This window comes from Vulpes lagopus, chromosome 2, assembly GCF_018345385.1.
Source record: "Vulpes lagopus strain Blue_001 chromosome 2, ASM1834538v1, whole genome shotgun sequence".
Lineage (NCBI taxonomy): Eukaryota > Metazoa > Chordata > Mammalia > Carnivora > Canidae > Vulpes > Vulpes lagopus.
Genome location: NC_054825.1, coordinates 167,813,116 through 167,830,512, shown reverse-complemented (window position 1 = coordinate 167,830,512; position 17,397 = coordinate 167,813,116). Strand labels below are relative to the sequence as shown.

The 17,397-nt window shown below is 38.1% G+C and overlaps 1 protein-coding gene and 1 pseudogene across 5 annotated transcripts in view; both read right to left on the bottom strand.

Annotated features, from left to right (window-relative positions):
- Nucleotides 1-9,061, bottom strand: part of ZNF404 (zinc finger protein 404) — a 25,189-nt gene extending 16,128 nt beyond the window's left edge. The window contains exon 1 of one of the 5 annotated variants that reach the window (XM_041743935.1): nucleotides 9,042-9,061. Coding sequence is in view for 1 of the 5 variants with exons in the window: in XM_041743934.1 (XP_041599868.1) it covers nucleotides 3,482-3,516 (35 nt within the window). In the remaining 4 variants the exon portion in view is untranslated. Of the gene's footprint in view, nucleotides 1-3,481; nucleotides 3,872-8,253 lie in introns of those variants that run through there. The other 4 variants (XM_041743939.1, XM_041743936.1, XM_041743937.1 and 1 more) reach the window with 4 other exon arrangements.
- On the bottom strand, nucleotides 9,038-17,397 carry LOC121478996 (annotated as a pseudogene).

Below are 17,397 nucleotides of genomic sequence, written 5' to 3'. Positions count from 1 at the left end.
CCTGTAGACTTGTGAGAACCTAGTGAGGTTGAGACAGAATTCCGCATAAGAATTTAACCATGAAAGGTCATTTCTGAGTCTCTCTCCAAAGGAGATAACTGTAAAATGTGCCAGTTAAATTTTTTTTTAAACTGGAGAGAAATTTAAAGGTACGAAATCTAAAGGTACATAAATGGGTGGCTAATTAAATAAACTATAGTGCATTCATACAGTGGAAAATGAAGTAGACTTTGTAAATGATTGTGCATTCCATTGGTTCACAATGGGGAAACGTTCAGCAATGTCTGAAGACATATTTGGTTGTCAAAATGTGGGAAGGGGTACCATTGTTTCTTTTTTTAAAAGATTTTATTAAAAAAAAAGATTTTATTTATTTATTTGAGAGAGAGAGAGAGAGAGAGAGAGTAGGCAGAGGGAGAGGGAGAAGCAGACTCCCCGCTGAGTAGGGAGTCTGATGTAGGGCTCAATCCCAGGACTCCTGGATCATGACCTGAGCTGAAGGCAGATGCTTAATCAACTGAGCCACCCATGTGCCCCCAGTGCCATTGTATGTATTAGATAGAGAACCAGGGATCCTGCTAAGCATCCTATAATGCACAGGAAAGCCCCTCACAACCAAGAATTATCTAGCTAAAATTATCAACAGAACTGAGGCTGAAAAAGCCTGAAGTAAACTCACTAAAGCAAGATAACATAATCCAGAATCTGTATATTATCCACAGTGCCACCATACAATAACAATTATTAAACATGCAAATAAACAGGAAAAAGTTTACTAATAATCAAGAGAAAAAATCTCTGTAGAAACAGACCCAGAGATAACCTACACAGTGGAGCTAGTAGACAAGGATTTGAAAATATTATGATTAAGATGCCAAAAAAATAGAGGAAAAGTTGGATTGAAAATGGGCTCAGTTGGTAAAGTATGCAACTACTGATCTCATAGTTTTGAGTTAAAGCCCCAGGTTGGGTGTAGAGCTTACTTAAAAAGGGATGCAGGGCCACCTGGTTGGTTCAGTCAGAATGCAAAAGGAAGTATATCAATAGAGATTTAGAATCCTAAAGATTCACATGAACATTTTATAATTATAAAAATATAGTAGTGAAAATTAAGAATGCATTTGGTAGTCAGTGTAAACTCGAATGAACAATAATCTTATGCAGAGAGAAAAAAGAACAGAAAATTAAAGAAATACAGGAAAGTCAAAACATGAAATTGAACACCTAAAAAATAGGACAGAAAATTTATTTGAAGAAATAATGTACAAAAACATCACAAATCTCCATGAAATGTTTTGATGCATAAATTAAAAAATTCATCAAACCAAACCAGATAAAGTAAGGAAATCCATACCTAGGCACAGCATGGTCAAACTGTTGAAAAACAGAGTTTAAAAACATATCTTAATAGCATGTAGTTTTAAAAAAGATAACAGTTAAAAGAAAACAACAATAAGAAAGAGTTCATTTCTCAACAGAAACTATAGTGGCCTGATGAATGGAATTTTATCTTTAAAGTGTTGAAATAAAAAAAAATGACAACTGTGAAGTTTATACCCAGAGAAAATATCTTTCAGAAATGAAGGAAAGATCCTTTCCTAACAAAAGCTTAGAGAATTTCTTATTAACAAGAAATACTAAAGGACAACAGTCAGGCTAAAGGCAAATAATCCCGGGTGGAAGCATGGATGTGCAAAAAGCTATGGCATATTAAATATATGACTAATATAACTAAACAGATGGATTGTTTAAAGCAACAAAAATAATATTGCTTGTGGGGCTTGTAATACAGGAAGAAGAAATGACAATACTACCATAAATGGAGTTAGACTATTAAAATGTTTTTATATTATTTGATATGTAGTAAAAGCCCTAATTTAAGGGAGATTGTCTTAAAGATGCATTCTATAATAGCTCAATTAACTATTAAAAGAATTATACAAATATGTACAACCAGAAAATCCTAATAGAGATAAAATGAAATAATAAAAATACATGATTAATACAAAAGAAGACAGGTAAAGAGGAATAAAGAAATAAAAACGGAATAAGACAAAAAATATATTGCAAGATGACAGACTTAAGCCAAACTATGTCAGTAATTCTAGTAAAATGTAAATGTACCAAATATAGCAATTAAAATATAAGATCTTCAGATTAAAGAGAAAAACAGGATCAATTATGCTACCTATAAGAAATATACTTTAAATGTAAAGACACAAATATATTAGACAATAATTAGAAAAACACTAGTATTGGTATATTAATAACAGATACAATAAATATATGTCATACAATTTAAGAAGAATATGGTAGTCCTACATTTCTTATAACATAGCTTTAAAATATAGAAAGCAAAGGTCAACAGAATTAAAGGATAGACAAAGTTATAATTGAAGTTTGAGAGTTTAATACTCTCTATTGGTAACCAATAACAGGAAGAGAAAAAAAATCCAGAGGGCCATAGAAGTTTGAACAGAATTAATCAAATTGACCTAATTGAACATGCTTCTAAATTAAAGACTACACATTCTTTTCAAATGCTCAGAATATATTTATCAGAATGTTCTGAGCGATAAAACAAGCATCTATAAATTTCAAATGAATAATATCAAAAAAGATTGTATATATTTTTAAGCCTTTGGAATTAGAACTTAAAAACAGGTATTTCTCAGATGTTTCCAAATATAAAAAGTTCATCTTTAAATACGTATAGGTCAAAAACAAAATCATAAACTGGAAACCAGAAAATATTTTGAGCTGAATGTCATGAAAGTATAACATAAAAAAACTTGTGAGATGTGCTCCAACCAATGCTTACAAAGACATTTTTTAGCTTTAAGTATGTTGTTCTGTTTTTTATAAATGCCACTCATTGTTTAATCTCCATCATAGTTGTTAGGTGTACTACAGATATATTGGCACAGCAAGTATATTGGTAGTGAAATGATGGAAATCCTTTGTCAAATTACGTCAATGCTAAATAAATCTGGAATTTATTTTCTCCCAGTGGAGAGCATGAGCATTTGTAATAACTGTTCTCTTAGTTTTTTTCTTTCTATTCTTTGATCTCCTTCATCCAAACATAAATGTATGTATTATTTAAGTAGAAAGGTTAAAAATCAATGATTTATCTTTGGAAGCTAGAAAAGGAAAAGCAAATTTAGCCTATAGAAACTAGAGCATACTAAAAGAAACCAGTGACAAAACCTCACATATACAACAAAGAAAAATCAATAAAGCCAAAAACTACCTCACTGAAGAGATAAAGTTGATAAGCCTCTTACAAGTCAAGAAAATAAGTGTCAATATCAGGAATATGGAAGGAGATATCACTACATATATTACAGACATTAAACTGGTAACAATTTCATGAACAACTCTATTGTTGAAAATATATATGAAATTTTAAAATGCCTTGAAAATATAATTTAACTGAACTAATATAAGAAATGAAAAATCTGAATATTGTTATACTTACTAAAGAAATAAAATCTTTACTAAGGACCTTCTCATAAAAATGTCAGCCTGAGAGGCTTCAGTGGCAAATTCTCCCAAACATTTAAGGAATTTAAAATACCAGTCAAACACAGTATCTTCTAGAAAACAGGAAAAAATGGACCATGTCGTGAGGCATAACTATGGTATCAAAACCTGACAGGGACATTAATTACAAGAAAGGAAAATTACAGTACATCTCTCATGAACATAGATGTAAGCATATCAAACCAAATATTAGCAAGGATATTAAACCAAATAAGGAATCACAGGGTGGCTCAGTGGTTTAGTGCCTGCCTTTGGCCTAGGGCATGATCCTGGGGTCCCGGGATCAGATCCCGCATCGGGCTCCTTGCATGGAGCCTGCTTCTCTCTCTGTGTGTGTCTCTCATGAATGATTAAATACAATCTGTTAAAAAAAAAACAAATATTACCAGTGATATAGAGGGCAAGAGAGATTTAGTCTAGGAATATAAAAGTAACTTAATTTTCAAAAAAAAGTCAATCAACATAACCTTCCAACTTTAAATAATAAAGGAGAAAGCCATTTGTACATGTCATTATGTGCAGAAACTTTGATAATATTCAACCACTGTTCATAATAAAAATTCTTAGCAAACTAGGAAAAGAAGGGTACTTCTTTAATTTAATAAAGGGTATCTATAGAATTAAACTACAACTATCATGATATGAGAGGTGGAATATGGATCACTGTCCTGAGTTCAGGAACAAGGCAAACTGGTCCATTATTACTAGTTGTACTAAATTTTGTACTGTAAGACCTATCCAATGCCATATGGAGGGGAAAAAGTAAAATGAAAGGTATGAAGATTGGAAAAAAAGAAGTAAAATCATTTTTATTTGCAGATAATATGATTTTATACATAAAAATTTCAGTTCTACAAACTATTAGATTAAATGAATTTATTAGCAAGATTGTTGAATAAAAGGCCAAATTATAAAACAATTAATTGTATTAAAACAAAGTTATTGGAAAAGTAAAATTTAAAATCCCAACAGTTTATAAAAAACCTATAAAGTACAATACTTTGGAATAAATCTAACAAAAGAAGTAACAAGACTTTTAAACTGAAAACAACAAAACATTAAGGGACTGAAGAAGAATTAAATACATGGAAACATAGTCTGTGTTCATGCATTAGAAGACCCAATTTTAAATATCAATTCTCTCTAAGTATCTATTGATTTGATGCATCTCCAACAATGTCAGGAGGGTTTTTTTAAAGAAAATTATGAAATTGTTCTACAGTTATGAAAATGCAAAGAACCTAGAACAGTCAGGGCAATTCTGAAGAACAGAGTTGTCAAAATCATATTAGATATCAAGACATGATATAAAGCTACTGTAATTAAAACAGGGATACTGACACAGGATTGAAAAATAGACCAATAGAATAGAGAGTGCAGAAAGAGACTTGCACATATACAGTCACACTTTTCACAAATAAAGTCTGACTGCAATTTAGAGCAAAAAGGATAGTCTTTTTCTTTTTTTTTTTTTCTTTTTTTTTTTTAAGGATAGTCTTTTTCAACAAAAGGTGCCTGAGCAATTGGGGGTCTGTGTGCAAAACGTAATTTTGACATTGATCCCACTAAATACAGATATAAATCCAAGATGGATCATATGCCTGAATTTGAAAACTAACACAATAAATTTTCTGGAAGAAGAAACTGGAAGACATCATGATCATGGATATGAAAAAATTTCTTTTTTTGGTTTAATTTTTATTTTCACTTATTTTAGACTTAGAGAAAAGTTGCAAGATGAGTACAGAGTTCTTTTTGCCCCTCACCCAATGTTAACATCTTACATAGGACAATTATCAAACCAGGAAATTAACATTATTACAATACTACGGATGGCATATCTTTTTTTTTTTTTGATGGCATATCTTATTCAAATATCACCAGTTTTTCACACTAACGTCCTTTTCTTTTCCAGGATCCTATAAATGATCACACATTGCATTTAGCTGTTATTTCTCCTTAGTCTCTTCCAATCTCCACAGTCTTCTTATGGTAAGTAATAGTTTTCAACTGCTGTTATAAAAAACTACCACAAATTTAACTTAAAAACAACACATATTTATCATCTCACAATTTCTTTGAACCCAGAGTCTGCACACGGTTTAGTTGGATGCTCTCCTTAGGCTGAGCTCTCATAAACTGTAAACAAGGTGTTGGCTGGGTGTTTACATTTAGAGGTTCAACTGGGGAAGAATCTACTTCAGAGTTCATTCAGATTGTTGGCAGAATTCATTTCCTTGCAGCTATGGGGCTGAGGGCCCCTTTTGCTGGCTGTCCACTAGTGGACAACCTCAGGTCCTAGAGGCCACCTGCAGTTTCTGGCAACACCGGCTTCTCCAGCATTGCCACTTACTTCATCGAGCCCATGAAGAGAGTCTCTAGCTCTAGTCCACTATAATGGAGTATTACATGACATAACATAACCACAACAGTGACTTGCCATTTCTTTTCTTTTCTCTTACCATAAAAGCTAACCTTATCACAGGAGTGACATCCCCCTTACCTTTGCTATTTTCTATTGGTTAAAGCAAGTAACAGGTTCTGCTTGTACTCCAGGCATGAGGATTATGCAGTGGCACAGACAGGAGCGGGCAGCAATCAGGTGGTCACTCTAAAGTCTGTCCACCACAACTAATCTTCATGACCTTTTCATTTTGGAGGAGTACCAATCATTTTCTTTTTGTCAAATATCCTTCCACTTGGTTTTTCTAATATTTTGTAATTGGAATGAGTTTGTGCATTTTTGGCAGTATCACAGCGGTCTCGTGTCCTTCTCTTCACATAAGAAAGGGTTCATGACACTAATGCCTTATTACTGGTGATGTTAACCTTGATGGCTTTATTCAACTGCTTCTGCTGGGTTTCTCTACTGTAAAGTTATGACCTTTCCCTTTGTTGTTAAAAAGCATCTTGGGTAGTGGGAAATATTTTTGACACTCTGCAAATCCTTTTTCTCCCCAAATTTTCACCCACTAATTTTAGCATCTATCAATTGATTGCGTCTGAAACAACTATTACCGTGGTGTTTGCCTAAATGGTCATTTCCTATGTTCCTCTTTCCTTCTACACTTAACCAGAATTCTATCATAAGGAAGAGCTGTCCCTTGTTCCCCAGGAAAAGATGTTTAAAACAGAACAAATATGCAATAACCATACAAGAAAAATACTGGTAAATAGCTCTGTTAAAATCGGGGACTTCTGTTCTTTTTATCATGAAGAAAGTAAGAAAGCTAATGAAATATTTTTTTCTTTCTCTGTTTCTCTCTTTCCATATACACACACACATACACACACACAGAGGCATATGTATATGTTTATATATACTCGCAAAGGACTTGTATTCAAAACATACACAAAATTCCTACAAATCAATAGGAAAATGACTAAGAAAGATTAAAAATAGACAAAAGACTTGAAGAGACACTTCATAAAAGTATATCAAAATGGGCAGTATCATACAAAAAGATGCTTATATCATTACTTATCAGACAAATGCAAATTAAAATCACAATGAGATACTACTACACACACATCAGAATGACTAAAATTAAAACTATTAACAATAGCAAGTGATGGCCAGCTTGAGAAGTAACTGTATCCTGCAGTGGAGTGCAAATTAAGTCAACCACTTCCACCCCTAAGTAAATATCCAGGAAAAACAAAAACATATGCCCACAAAAGAACTTGTACAAGAGTGTTCATAGATGGTTTATTCATAATAGTCAAATATGAGAAACAACCCATCATCATGAGAATGAATAAAGTGTGGTGTGGTCACACAAGGGAGTTCTCATAATGTGATCATATTCTGGCAGGGCTGCTAGAGACAGAATGATATCTCCTCTTATGAACTCCCAAAGCAGGTCACCTGGATTTCTCTAGTAGCATCTCACATCTTCTTCTTTTATTTTTTTAAAGAATTTATTTATGAGAGACACACAGAGAGAGAGGCAGAGGAAGAAGCAGACCCCCTGTGGGGAGCCTGATGCAGGACTCAATCTAGGACCCCAGAATCACCACCTGAGCCAAAGGCAGACCCTCAAGCTGAGCCACCCAGGTTCCCCTTACATCTTCTATCTTACTTATTACTATTCTGATTTCATTTCCTTACTGGATAACAAGTCATTTGAGGAGAGCGACTATATCTTTCTGTCATTGTATTACACTGAGTACAAGTATATTGACATATTGTAAATATCTGGTATTTTACTTGAATTTCAAAACTAGAAATTTATCCTTAGGGACTGATTGTAAAAGGACATAAATATCCATGCACAATGATGTTCATTATAGACTAATTCTAGTTGGTAGTCAAAAATTAGAAACATAATAGCTAACAGTAGACAACAGGTTAAATAAATTATGGAGAGAAGGACTTGGGGGCTCTGAGAAGGGTGATCCATCTGCATGGCCTCACACACAATTCACGGATTTGCCACTATTAGGCAGGACATTTCAGCAGAAGGAAAAGAAAGGGGCTCATATCTTTACAATTCAAGTGTATTTAATAAATAATGTGGAAACACAAACTCACCTGAACTTTAATTTTTAGATGTCTAACAAAAATTCTTTCCTCTCAGTATCCCCCTCCCCCCTATTTTTAGAGACAGGTAGCACTGGGAAAAGACAAGGAAATTATGAAACATCAGGGTTTTCTTGGATAGCACAGCAACTTGGAAAACACCCTGCATGACTACACACTCTCACCTAGTCCCAAACACACACAGCCAGAACAGTAGAAACGATACTGGAATAGTGTTGACCTTGCAGTATAAGAGAGGCCAGGATCACTGACGTCTAGGGAGAAATCGGTCTCTAATTCACAGCAGGTTGCTGGGGCCAGAGTTCTGGAAATGCTGTGGTTACGAAACATGCAGCTGACGTTTAGCAGTTTCCAAGGGGGAACCTTCCAGGAGGGGCTCCTACTCTTGGGACCTCACCAGGTCTTCCCAGAAGCCTGCCGTGGGGCCAATTCCAGCTTCAAAATATCTCATCTCAAGATCAAGTCTGTGTCATCTTGCTGTGATTCTCCATTCTTCCATTCTAAGGCTCAGAATCTGGCTTCCCTCTTTTATCTGCGGCCGGCCCCAAGTGGCTGTGCGGAGACAGGGCAGAGGATCCGCGGAGCCTGGAGCCACAGTTCCAGTGACAACCCACACGGCCACGACCGTCGGTCACCCATCAGCCACGAAGTTAAATAAACACAATCAAGTATCTGTCACTGACACACAAGCGCGGACGCCGTCACGGAGACACTGTCACAGTGTCACACACACATAAACACACACACGCAGGCACACACGTCTCTTGTAAGCACACAAATCCCTGCTGCTCACGCAGACACAGGCCTGAGACTCCGGGGCTCCACACGCCCTGTCAGTTCCGACTGTCCTCGCCTGGAGAGCCTCTCACCCCCTCCAAGGGTTCCCATCCGGCTCTGGTCAGAAACTGTGGCTGCCTCCGCTGAATTTTACCTTTGGATAGGTCCTACTCACCACGTAGGGACCACGGCTGCTCCGACACCGGAAGAGGAGCCAAGGGCCGAGGGGGATGCGAGCCCGGTGGCTTCTGGGAAATGCAGTCCCGCCGGCCGGGAGCGGGAGGTGCGGGCGCCTGTGCTCGGAGTGCGCAGGCGCAGGCGTTTGCCGGCCGCTGGCGGGTGGGATGAGTCGACCTGTGGAGGATCGATCTTGATCTCCTGTGGTCCTGCGTGGGTGGGAGACAAGTGGAACTTGAGTCCAGGCTGTAGAAAACCGAGCAGGGGGGATCCCTGGGTGGCGCCGCGGTTTGGCGCCTGCCTTTGGCCCAGGGCGCGATCCTGGAGACCCGGGATCGAATCCCACGTCAGGCTCCCGGTGCATGGAGCCTGCTTCTCCCTCTGCCTGTGTCTCTGCCTCTCTCTCTCTGTGACTATCATAAATAAATAAAAATTAAAAAAAAAAAAAAAAAACGAGCAGGGGCAGCGGACTCCAGAAGCCTCGACCCTGCTTGCGGGGAAGTGGAGGTAGCGGGCTACTGGGGATGGTGGTACGGTAGGTGCGAGCTCTGTGAAGGACCGGGAGTAGGACCTATTATCCAAAGGTGAAATTCAGCGGAGGCGGCTGTCGTGATCCCAGGGTCCTCGGATGAAACCAACCATCGCACCCCCTGTTCAGCGAGGAGACCATTTCTCCTTCTCCCTCGGCCCCTCCTCCCGCTCATACTCGCTCTCTTCTCTCCCTCTCAAATAAATAAATAAAACCTTAAAATAATAATAATGAAACAAATGCATACTTGACCTTGCTGTGCTCCCGGCTCTACTCCGGGCGCTGCTGCTACCCTGGGGTCCTACTTGAGCCGAAGGCAGTTGCTTCACCAAACGAGCCACGCCGTTGCCCCTATACGTTTGTTTGTTTGTATGTATGTGTGTATGTTTGTATTATTCATTGAAGTTCAATTTGCCAACATATAGCATAACATCCACAATGATTTGGCAGGTGTGGATGTGTTTGGGTTTTCATTCTCTGTGACACTGTAGAACCCGTTGTGTGTCTGTGTGTGTGTCTGTGTGTGTGTGGTTGTGTTTCTGGTTGCGGTTTGTTTCAGAATTTGTTCTTTGAATATGAAAGTGGCTTGTATTTCAGATTTTGAGGTTATATAAAATCTACTAAGCCCTCTTCCTCCTCGCACCTACATCCCCATCACTCCTCATGCCCAGTAAGTTGTCTTTCCATTAACACTGAGTCTGAGTGACTTTTATCCAAGACACATCCTGGCAGGGCTGACTCATTCATGAGTCACAGTAGCAAAATGCTTAGCCCACAATACTTTTGGGGGCACACAAAAAGTCATGTATGTATGTTTATATGTATTTATTGTTATTTTTTATTTTATTTTTTAAGTCTTTTCAAAGTCAGACTTAAAAACGAACTTTCAGGTCGAAGCAAATGTTTGTTAAAGAAACAATATATTAATTTATTAGTAGTAGTATACCTGAACAGTCATAAAATATATTGTTTTCTCTTTTTTTATGGAAGAAGGACCCATGAAAGTCATAATGCAGCTCAGCATCTTAGCCAAATCAAATCAGATTTCTATCCATCCTAATACCTCTTCCAACTCCACACTGGGACTTGGGAATACAGCACCCCAACCTCCAACTTTAGGTGCAACTGCCTGTGAACTCTGAGCTCTCATGAGAGCCCGTCCATGGGTCCAGTAGGGAGTGCAGCATTTCCTTCCCCAGCTGTGAGCACCTTGAAAATGAAAAAATTTTTATTTCATTTTTATCTATTCATAGACACACACACACAGAGAGGCAGAGACACAGGCAGAGGAAGAAGCAGGCTCCATGCAGGGAGCCCGATGTGGGCACTCGATCCGGAGTCTCCAGGATCACACCCCAGGCTGCAGGCGGCGCCAAACCGCTGCGCCACCGGGGCTGCCCTGAAGATGAAATGTGAATGTGTGTTTCAGGCTCCTAAGGAAATTTTCCTTCCCAGACTTTCGGAATAAACAGCAAGTGTGAGTGCCATGATGTGATAAATATGAGAGGTTATATACAACTTATAAATTATTGAACATTACATCTGAAACTAACAATGTAATATATGTTGGCTAACTGAATTTAAATTTAAAAAGTTTTACTGAGGGGGGCACTTGACAGGATGAGCACTGGGTGTTATGCTATATGTTGGCAAATTGAACTCCCATAAAAAATATACTAAATAAATAAAAAAATAAAGTAAAAAATTTGAGTGCCTTTGTGACTATACATAGAATTATATAATATGCATTTTTGGAGGTCTTTGTGACTTTAGTTATAAGACTGTGTCTATCTGTAAGACTTAAAATTTATGTGGTATTTTGAAAGATATACTTTTCTTATATGTGCATTCTGTACATACTGTGAATGTGAATCCGTCTGTAAACAGGCTTGTGTGAGAAGCTGCATGAAATGTGTGATTTCAATTATATAAATATAAAACCCTGTGATATTAAGACTGTGTTCATTTGTAAGTGACCATAAACCTACTTACTCTTTTCAACAATGAAATAAAGAAAGGAATATGACATCTTTTTGGAGCAAGAACTTTAAGATTTGAGTAAAAGAGGATTTGTCATTTATATGTCAAATCATTTGGATATTTTATGTTTACATATTTTTTAAGGGGAAGAATACAAATCAGCATATCTTTCATGAAAGAAGGAATTCATAGTCCCATGTTCTGTATGCAGAAGGTTGCAGCTTTTGTGTCTACCTTCTGTCCCGAGGTAAGCTCCATTCTCCTAAGCTGTGAAGGAATTTTTATAGATAAGTTTGAAAAGCCCTGGACTAAAGACATAATTTACACATAGAGAAGCAATTTGGCTTAGGGCAGATAATTAGGAGTAGGACTAGGGAGTCATGACTGGAATTCTGTGTCAAGCATTGTTATTTCTATTTGCTGAAGAGTAAACTGGTTCAGAGAAGACAACTGTTTAAGATCATTCAGTTTGTCCATCAGAGAACTACTTGCCATATTTCAAATTATAGGTAATCAAAACATTGTTACTAGTAATCTAGTGAAAGATATATAAATAGAACACACTATATAAGGGAAAAATGATACAAATGATTGCTGACTTGTCATTAAAAAATGGAAAGACTGAAGACAATGGAGCAATATAATTAAAGGGCCAAAAGAAAAGAAATGAGAAAGAATAACCCCAAATTATTCATCCAGTAAAAATATCCATCAGTAATGAAAAGCAAAATGAAGATACTTTTGGATTAAAAAAAGAGAGAGAGAGAATTTATGATCAGAAGACCTTAACTACAGGGAATGCTAAAGGAATTTCTGCAGGCTGAAGGGAAAGATATCAAAGGAAAACAGACTGTTAGGAAGAAAAGAAGTGTACACAAAATAGTAAATATATGGGGTACCTTATTTCTCAGTGTCTTTAAAACTAACATTTTGTTGTGTGATTTAAGGCATATATAAATGTAACATATGTAATAAGTTCAATATAAAGCATAAAAGTAAATGGAACATTATAGATACAGCTGAGATGGACTAAGCCCACTACAGCCTATCTCCCCAATGGATTAAAACTAAAAACTCTGTACAAAATACAAAGAGCAACTACCTGAGGCCTTTGAAAAGCAAATAATATCAGGCAGATTAAGGAGAGAAATAAAAACTTGAAGATCGATTCATATGGCATGGTGAATTTCCTTTTATTATTCATTTTCCCTCTTCTTTTGTCTCCTGGCTTTGAACTGATGGTTGGCCAAACTGGGAAATAGCCTGGGAACAGAGAGGCAAAAATACTGAGAGAAATTTATCTTCTGACCAGAGCACTAGAAAAGAGGGCACTTGTGACTCTGAGAGGATTGGAGGGGAGCCCCCTTTTATTGTTTCCCCTCCCTCCCATTTCTTGGTGCCTTCTCAAGGACAGCACCAGAGGTGGAACTGCACTGATGTCAGTGCATATGAAATCCCAAGTTAAAACCCATTTCTCCAAATGCAGGAACTGAGAAAACAGCTTTTGTTATGTAGAGTGTGGGGAGGAATGGTCATTATATATCTAACTTACTTCTTTCATCACTGTAACCCAAGGGTGGCCTGGTTAGTACAGAAGTATGTGATAGAGTGGGAGGCTAAAACTATGAGAGAATCTCATCTTTTGCGTCAAAAAAAAAAAAACTTGGAAAGAGGGCCCTTAGGGTCTAAAGTGGGAGAGAAGATTCAGAAGAGGTCATCGCTAAAGAAGGAGATACACTGGTTCTGTGAATGAACTGATAGAATTTTCAGGCTCACCCCTAAGCTGCACATTCACAACATACATATCCAAAGAAATATAGAAAAGACATTGTTCAGCATTCAACTAATTTCTGGGGTGCCTGGGTGGTTTAGTCAGTCAATATGATTTCTACTCAGGTCATGCTCTCAGGGTCCTGGGTTCAAGACAGTGTCAGGCTCAGCACTCAGCAGAGAATCTGCTTATCCCACTTCCCCTCCTTCTGCAGCTCCCTCTGCTCATCTTCTCTCTGTCTCTCTCTCAAATAAATAAAATCTTAAAAACCTCAACTAATTTCTGAATGGCTCAATGAATGATAGACCCAAACAATATATCCAAGGATTTAGAAATAACACATACAAAAAATGAAGTATAATTTGTGATTTGAATCTAACCCAGTTGATTGCCTGCTAAAACAAACAAACAAAAAAAATCAACATACTCCAGAGATTGTAATAGGAACCACGGTTTCATACTGTTATATTAAAAATGTCCAGTATACAATCCAGAATTACTTGATACACAGAACCCAGAAATATCTGATCACCTTCAAGAGAAAAGATGCCAACCCCTAAATACTTCAGATATTTGAAATCCAAGGCAAAGATTATTTTGTTACAATAAAGCAGATATTATAACCATTCTCCATGAAGTATAGGTAAACACTCTTGAAATGAATGGAAATATAAACGGTCTCGAGAGAAGTAGAAACTATAAAAACAACCAAATTTTATTTTATTTGTTTTTTTAAATATTTTATTTATTTATTCATGAGAGGCAGAGAGAGAGAGAGAGGCAGAGACAGGCAGAGGGAGAAGCAGGCTCCATGCAGGGAGCCCGACATGGGACTTGATCCCAGAACTCCAGGACCACACCCTGGGCCAAAGGCAGGTGCCAAACCATTGAGCCACCCAGGGATCCCCAAATTGAAATTTTAGAACTTCAAAACTGCAATAACTTAAATTTAAAGATTCAACCAAGGGGTATAAAAGCAGAGTACAGAAGAAAAAGGCAGCTCAATAAACTTTAAAAGTGATCAGTAGGAAATATCCAGTCTGAAGTAGGGAAAGAAAAATGAGAAAAGACTCCACTAGCACCTGGGTGGCTCATTTGGTTAAGTGTCTGCCTTCAGCTCAAGTCATGATCCCAGGATCCTGGGATTGAGCCCTGGATCAGGCTTGCTGCTCAGCAGGGAGTCTGCTTCTCCCTTTCCCACTGCCCCTCCCTCCAGCTTGTACTCTCTCTTTCTCAAATAAATAAAATATTTTAAGAAAATAGAAAAACTCCACTGAGCCTCAGCAATCTTTGGGCCACTATCAAAAAGCCTAGTATTTGTGTCATGTCATTGGAATTCCAGAAGGAGAGAAGAAAGAGGAATAAGAAATTTTGGAGAAATAATAGTTGAAAACTCCAATTTGGTAAAAGACATGCATTTTTCAGATTAAAAAACCTCAATAAAACCCAAACATGTTGGAATGCCTGGGTGGCTCAATGGTTGAGCATCTGCCTTTGTTTGGTTCAGATCATGATCCTGGGGTCCTGGGATTGAGTCCCATATCAGGCTCCCCTTAGGAAGCCTGCTTCTCCCTCTGCCTGTGTCTCTGCCTCTCTCTGTGTGTCTCTCATGAATAAATAAATAAAATCTTTATTATTTTTTATTTTTTAAAAGATTTTATTTATTTATTCATCAGAGACACAGAGAGAGAAACAGAGACACAGAGACAGAGAGAAGCAGGCTCCATGCAAGAAGCCTGATATGGGACTTGATCCCAGAACTCTGGGATGACGCCCTGAGCCAAAGGCAGATGCTCAACTGCTGAGCCACCCAGGCGTCCCTAAATAAAATCTTTAAAAAAAAAAAGTGTTAAAAAACAAAGAAAATTACCAGACTTAACATAGTTAAACTATAAAAGACCAAGTAAAAATTTTAAATGCTTAAAAGTGTGTAGAAAAAAATTACGCTTTAAAAACCTTTGGAAAAATAAAAATAAAAAAATAAAACCTTTGGACAACAATGTTTCACATCACTGCATATTTCTGATTAGAAACCATGTATGTGAGAGGACAATGAAACAACATCTTAAATGTGCAGAAAGAGATGAATTGTCAATCCAGGAAAACAACTAAAAAATGAAGACAAAAATAGACATTTTCAGATGAAAACTAAGAGAATTTATCACAGCAGACCTACTCTAAAAGAAAGGTTGAGAAATGATCACAGATGAAAAATCTCAGGAAGAAAAGCAGAGCAATAGAAATGCTAAATATTTAACTATATATAATACAGTATTTCCCCTTTATTCCCCTTTTAAGTTCTTTAACATATGCATGATGGTTGAATAAAAGATCATAATGTTGTCTGGTATGATTTTTCAATGTATATAGATATAATACATATGACCATTATAACATAAAGGGGGATGACGAAAGGACCTAGATAGTTGTAAGGCTTCTGTGTTTTTATTGTTTGTTTGTTTTTTTTGTTTTTGTCTTAGTGCCAGGAATTTAAGCAGAGACCCAAGGTAAAATCAATTGATCTACACAGTAGTAAATATAAAGTAAAGCAATGATCTTGGCTTGAGCTATCTGGTTCAGTGGTCTGGCAAAATGTCACACACAAGCTTGGTTGCTGCAAACAATGGTTTTCTCACTGTCACTTGTAGCATTGTAGAATCATACTAGAGGGAATGGAAAAAGTGAGCACCACTTCTTACCATGTTCTCCCTCACCCTCCTGGTCTCCCTTGGCCTCTGTGTTGGATCCTGCAGAGATCACTCACCAATCAGGCCAGGAAAGACCCAGCAGGGAGAGGCCAATCTGTCCTCCAACTATGGCCACACTTGCCTCCACAGCAATATCTGTGGCTATAGCGTGGGCCCCTGTGCAGGAATCTGGCTCTGGCAATGGCAGCTGGAGAGGGTAATAGGACCTGTGGCTGGATGAAGGCAGTTGAGTGAATGAATGAATGGGTGAGCAGCAGGGGTCACTTGCAAAGAGACCAAGAATGATAAGTTAAACACTCATTCAGGCAGATGCTTTTGACATCTAACTCCCAAACCTGTCTGCTGCATGAGGGAGCCATCTCTCTTGGGTGAGAAGTCAGTGGGGTGGGAGGCTATATTCTCACTAAGTCTTTGCAGGAGCCAGGGCTTCTAGGCACAAGGCTCCAGATTTTTCCTTCTCTCAACTACCCCCTCTACTCTCACTCTCACTTCTTGTGCTCCTCCTGCGCCTCCTCCTCTCCTCTCCCTCTTCTTCTCCTCCACCCCCCTCCTTTGCTGCCTTGCTGTCTTTTGATGTGTGTTGACTGTGTCATTCTCATAGTCTTAGCTGCCAGAGTCAGATGACTTCCTTTTTCTGTGCTTCTTTTTCTTCTTTTCCTTCTTTTTCTAGAATCCCTCATGGGGTCAAGCTTCTCAAACTCTGCTGACTTTGCCTCTTCCTCTCTTCCTCATTAGATATCAGAGAATATCTGGTCCCTCCTGGTTGCATAAAATAATCCTTTTTATTTTTTACAGCCACACTTCTTGCAGGTAGTGTTCAGGAGAGCCTTGAGGGTGATCTGCCCAGTGTAATCCTGGAAGGACTGCCCCCACCTCTCTTCTTGCTTAGTGATAACATTGCTGGGGCTCAGGTTTTTTCTAGTCCCTTGATTGAGGATATCCTCTCATTTTTCATCCCTTGATAAATAAGCTTCACCCACACTTTGTCTCCAACATCTGCTATCTCAGAAGGCTTTTCCGTGTGACAGGATGACATGTGAGTTTGATGGCCCAGAGCTTGCTTTTGACAGTGTGGGATTTTTTTTTTTTTTTAATTTATGACAGTCACACACAGAGAGAGAGAGAGAGGCAGAGACACAGGCAGAGGGAGAAGCAGGCTCCATGCACCGGGAGCCCGATGTGGGATTCGATCCCGGGTCTCCAGGATCGCGCCCTGGGCCAAAGGCAGGCGCCAAACTGGTGCACCACCCAGGGATCCCCAGTGTGGGATTTTGATAAAGGCTCCATAGTCTGTCACCATAGCAACCTGTCCTTGGAAAATAGTGTAGAGAGCAGGCAAGTTCTCAATAGTCTTGGGTCTTCCTGA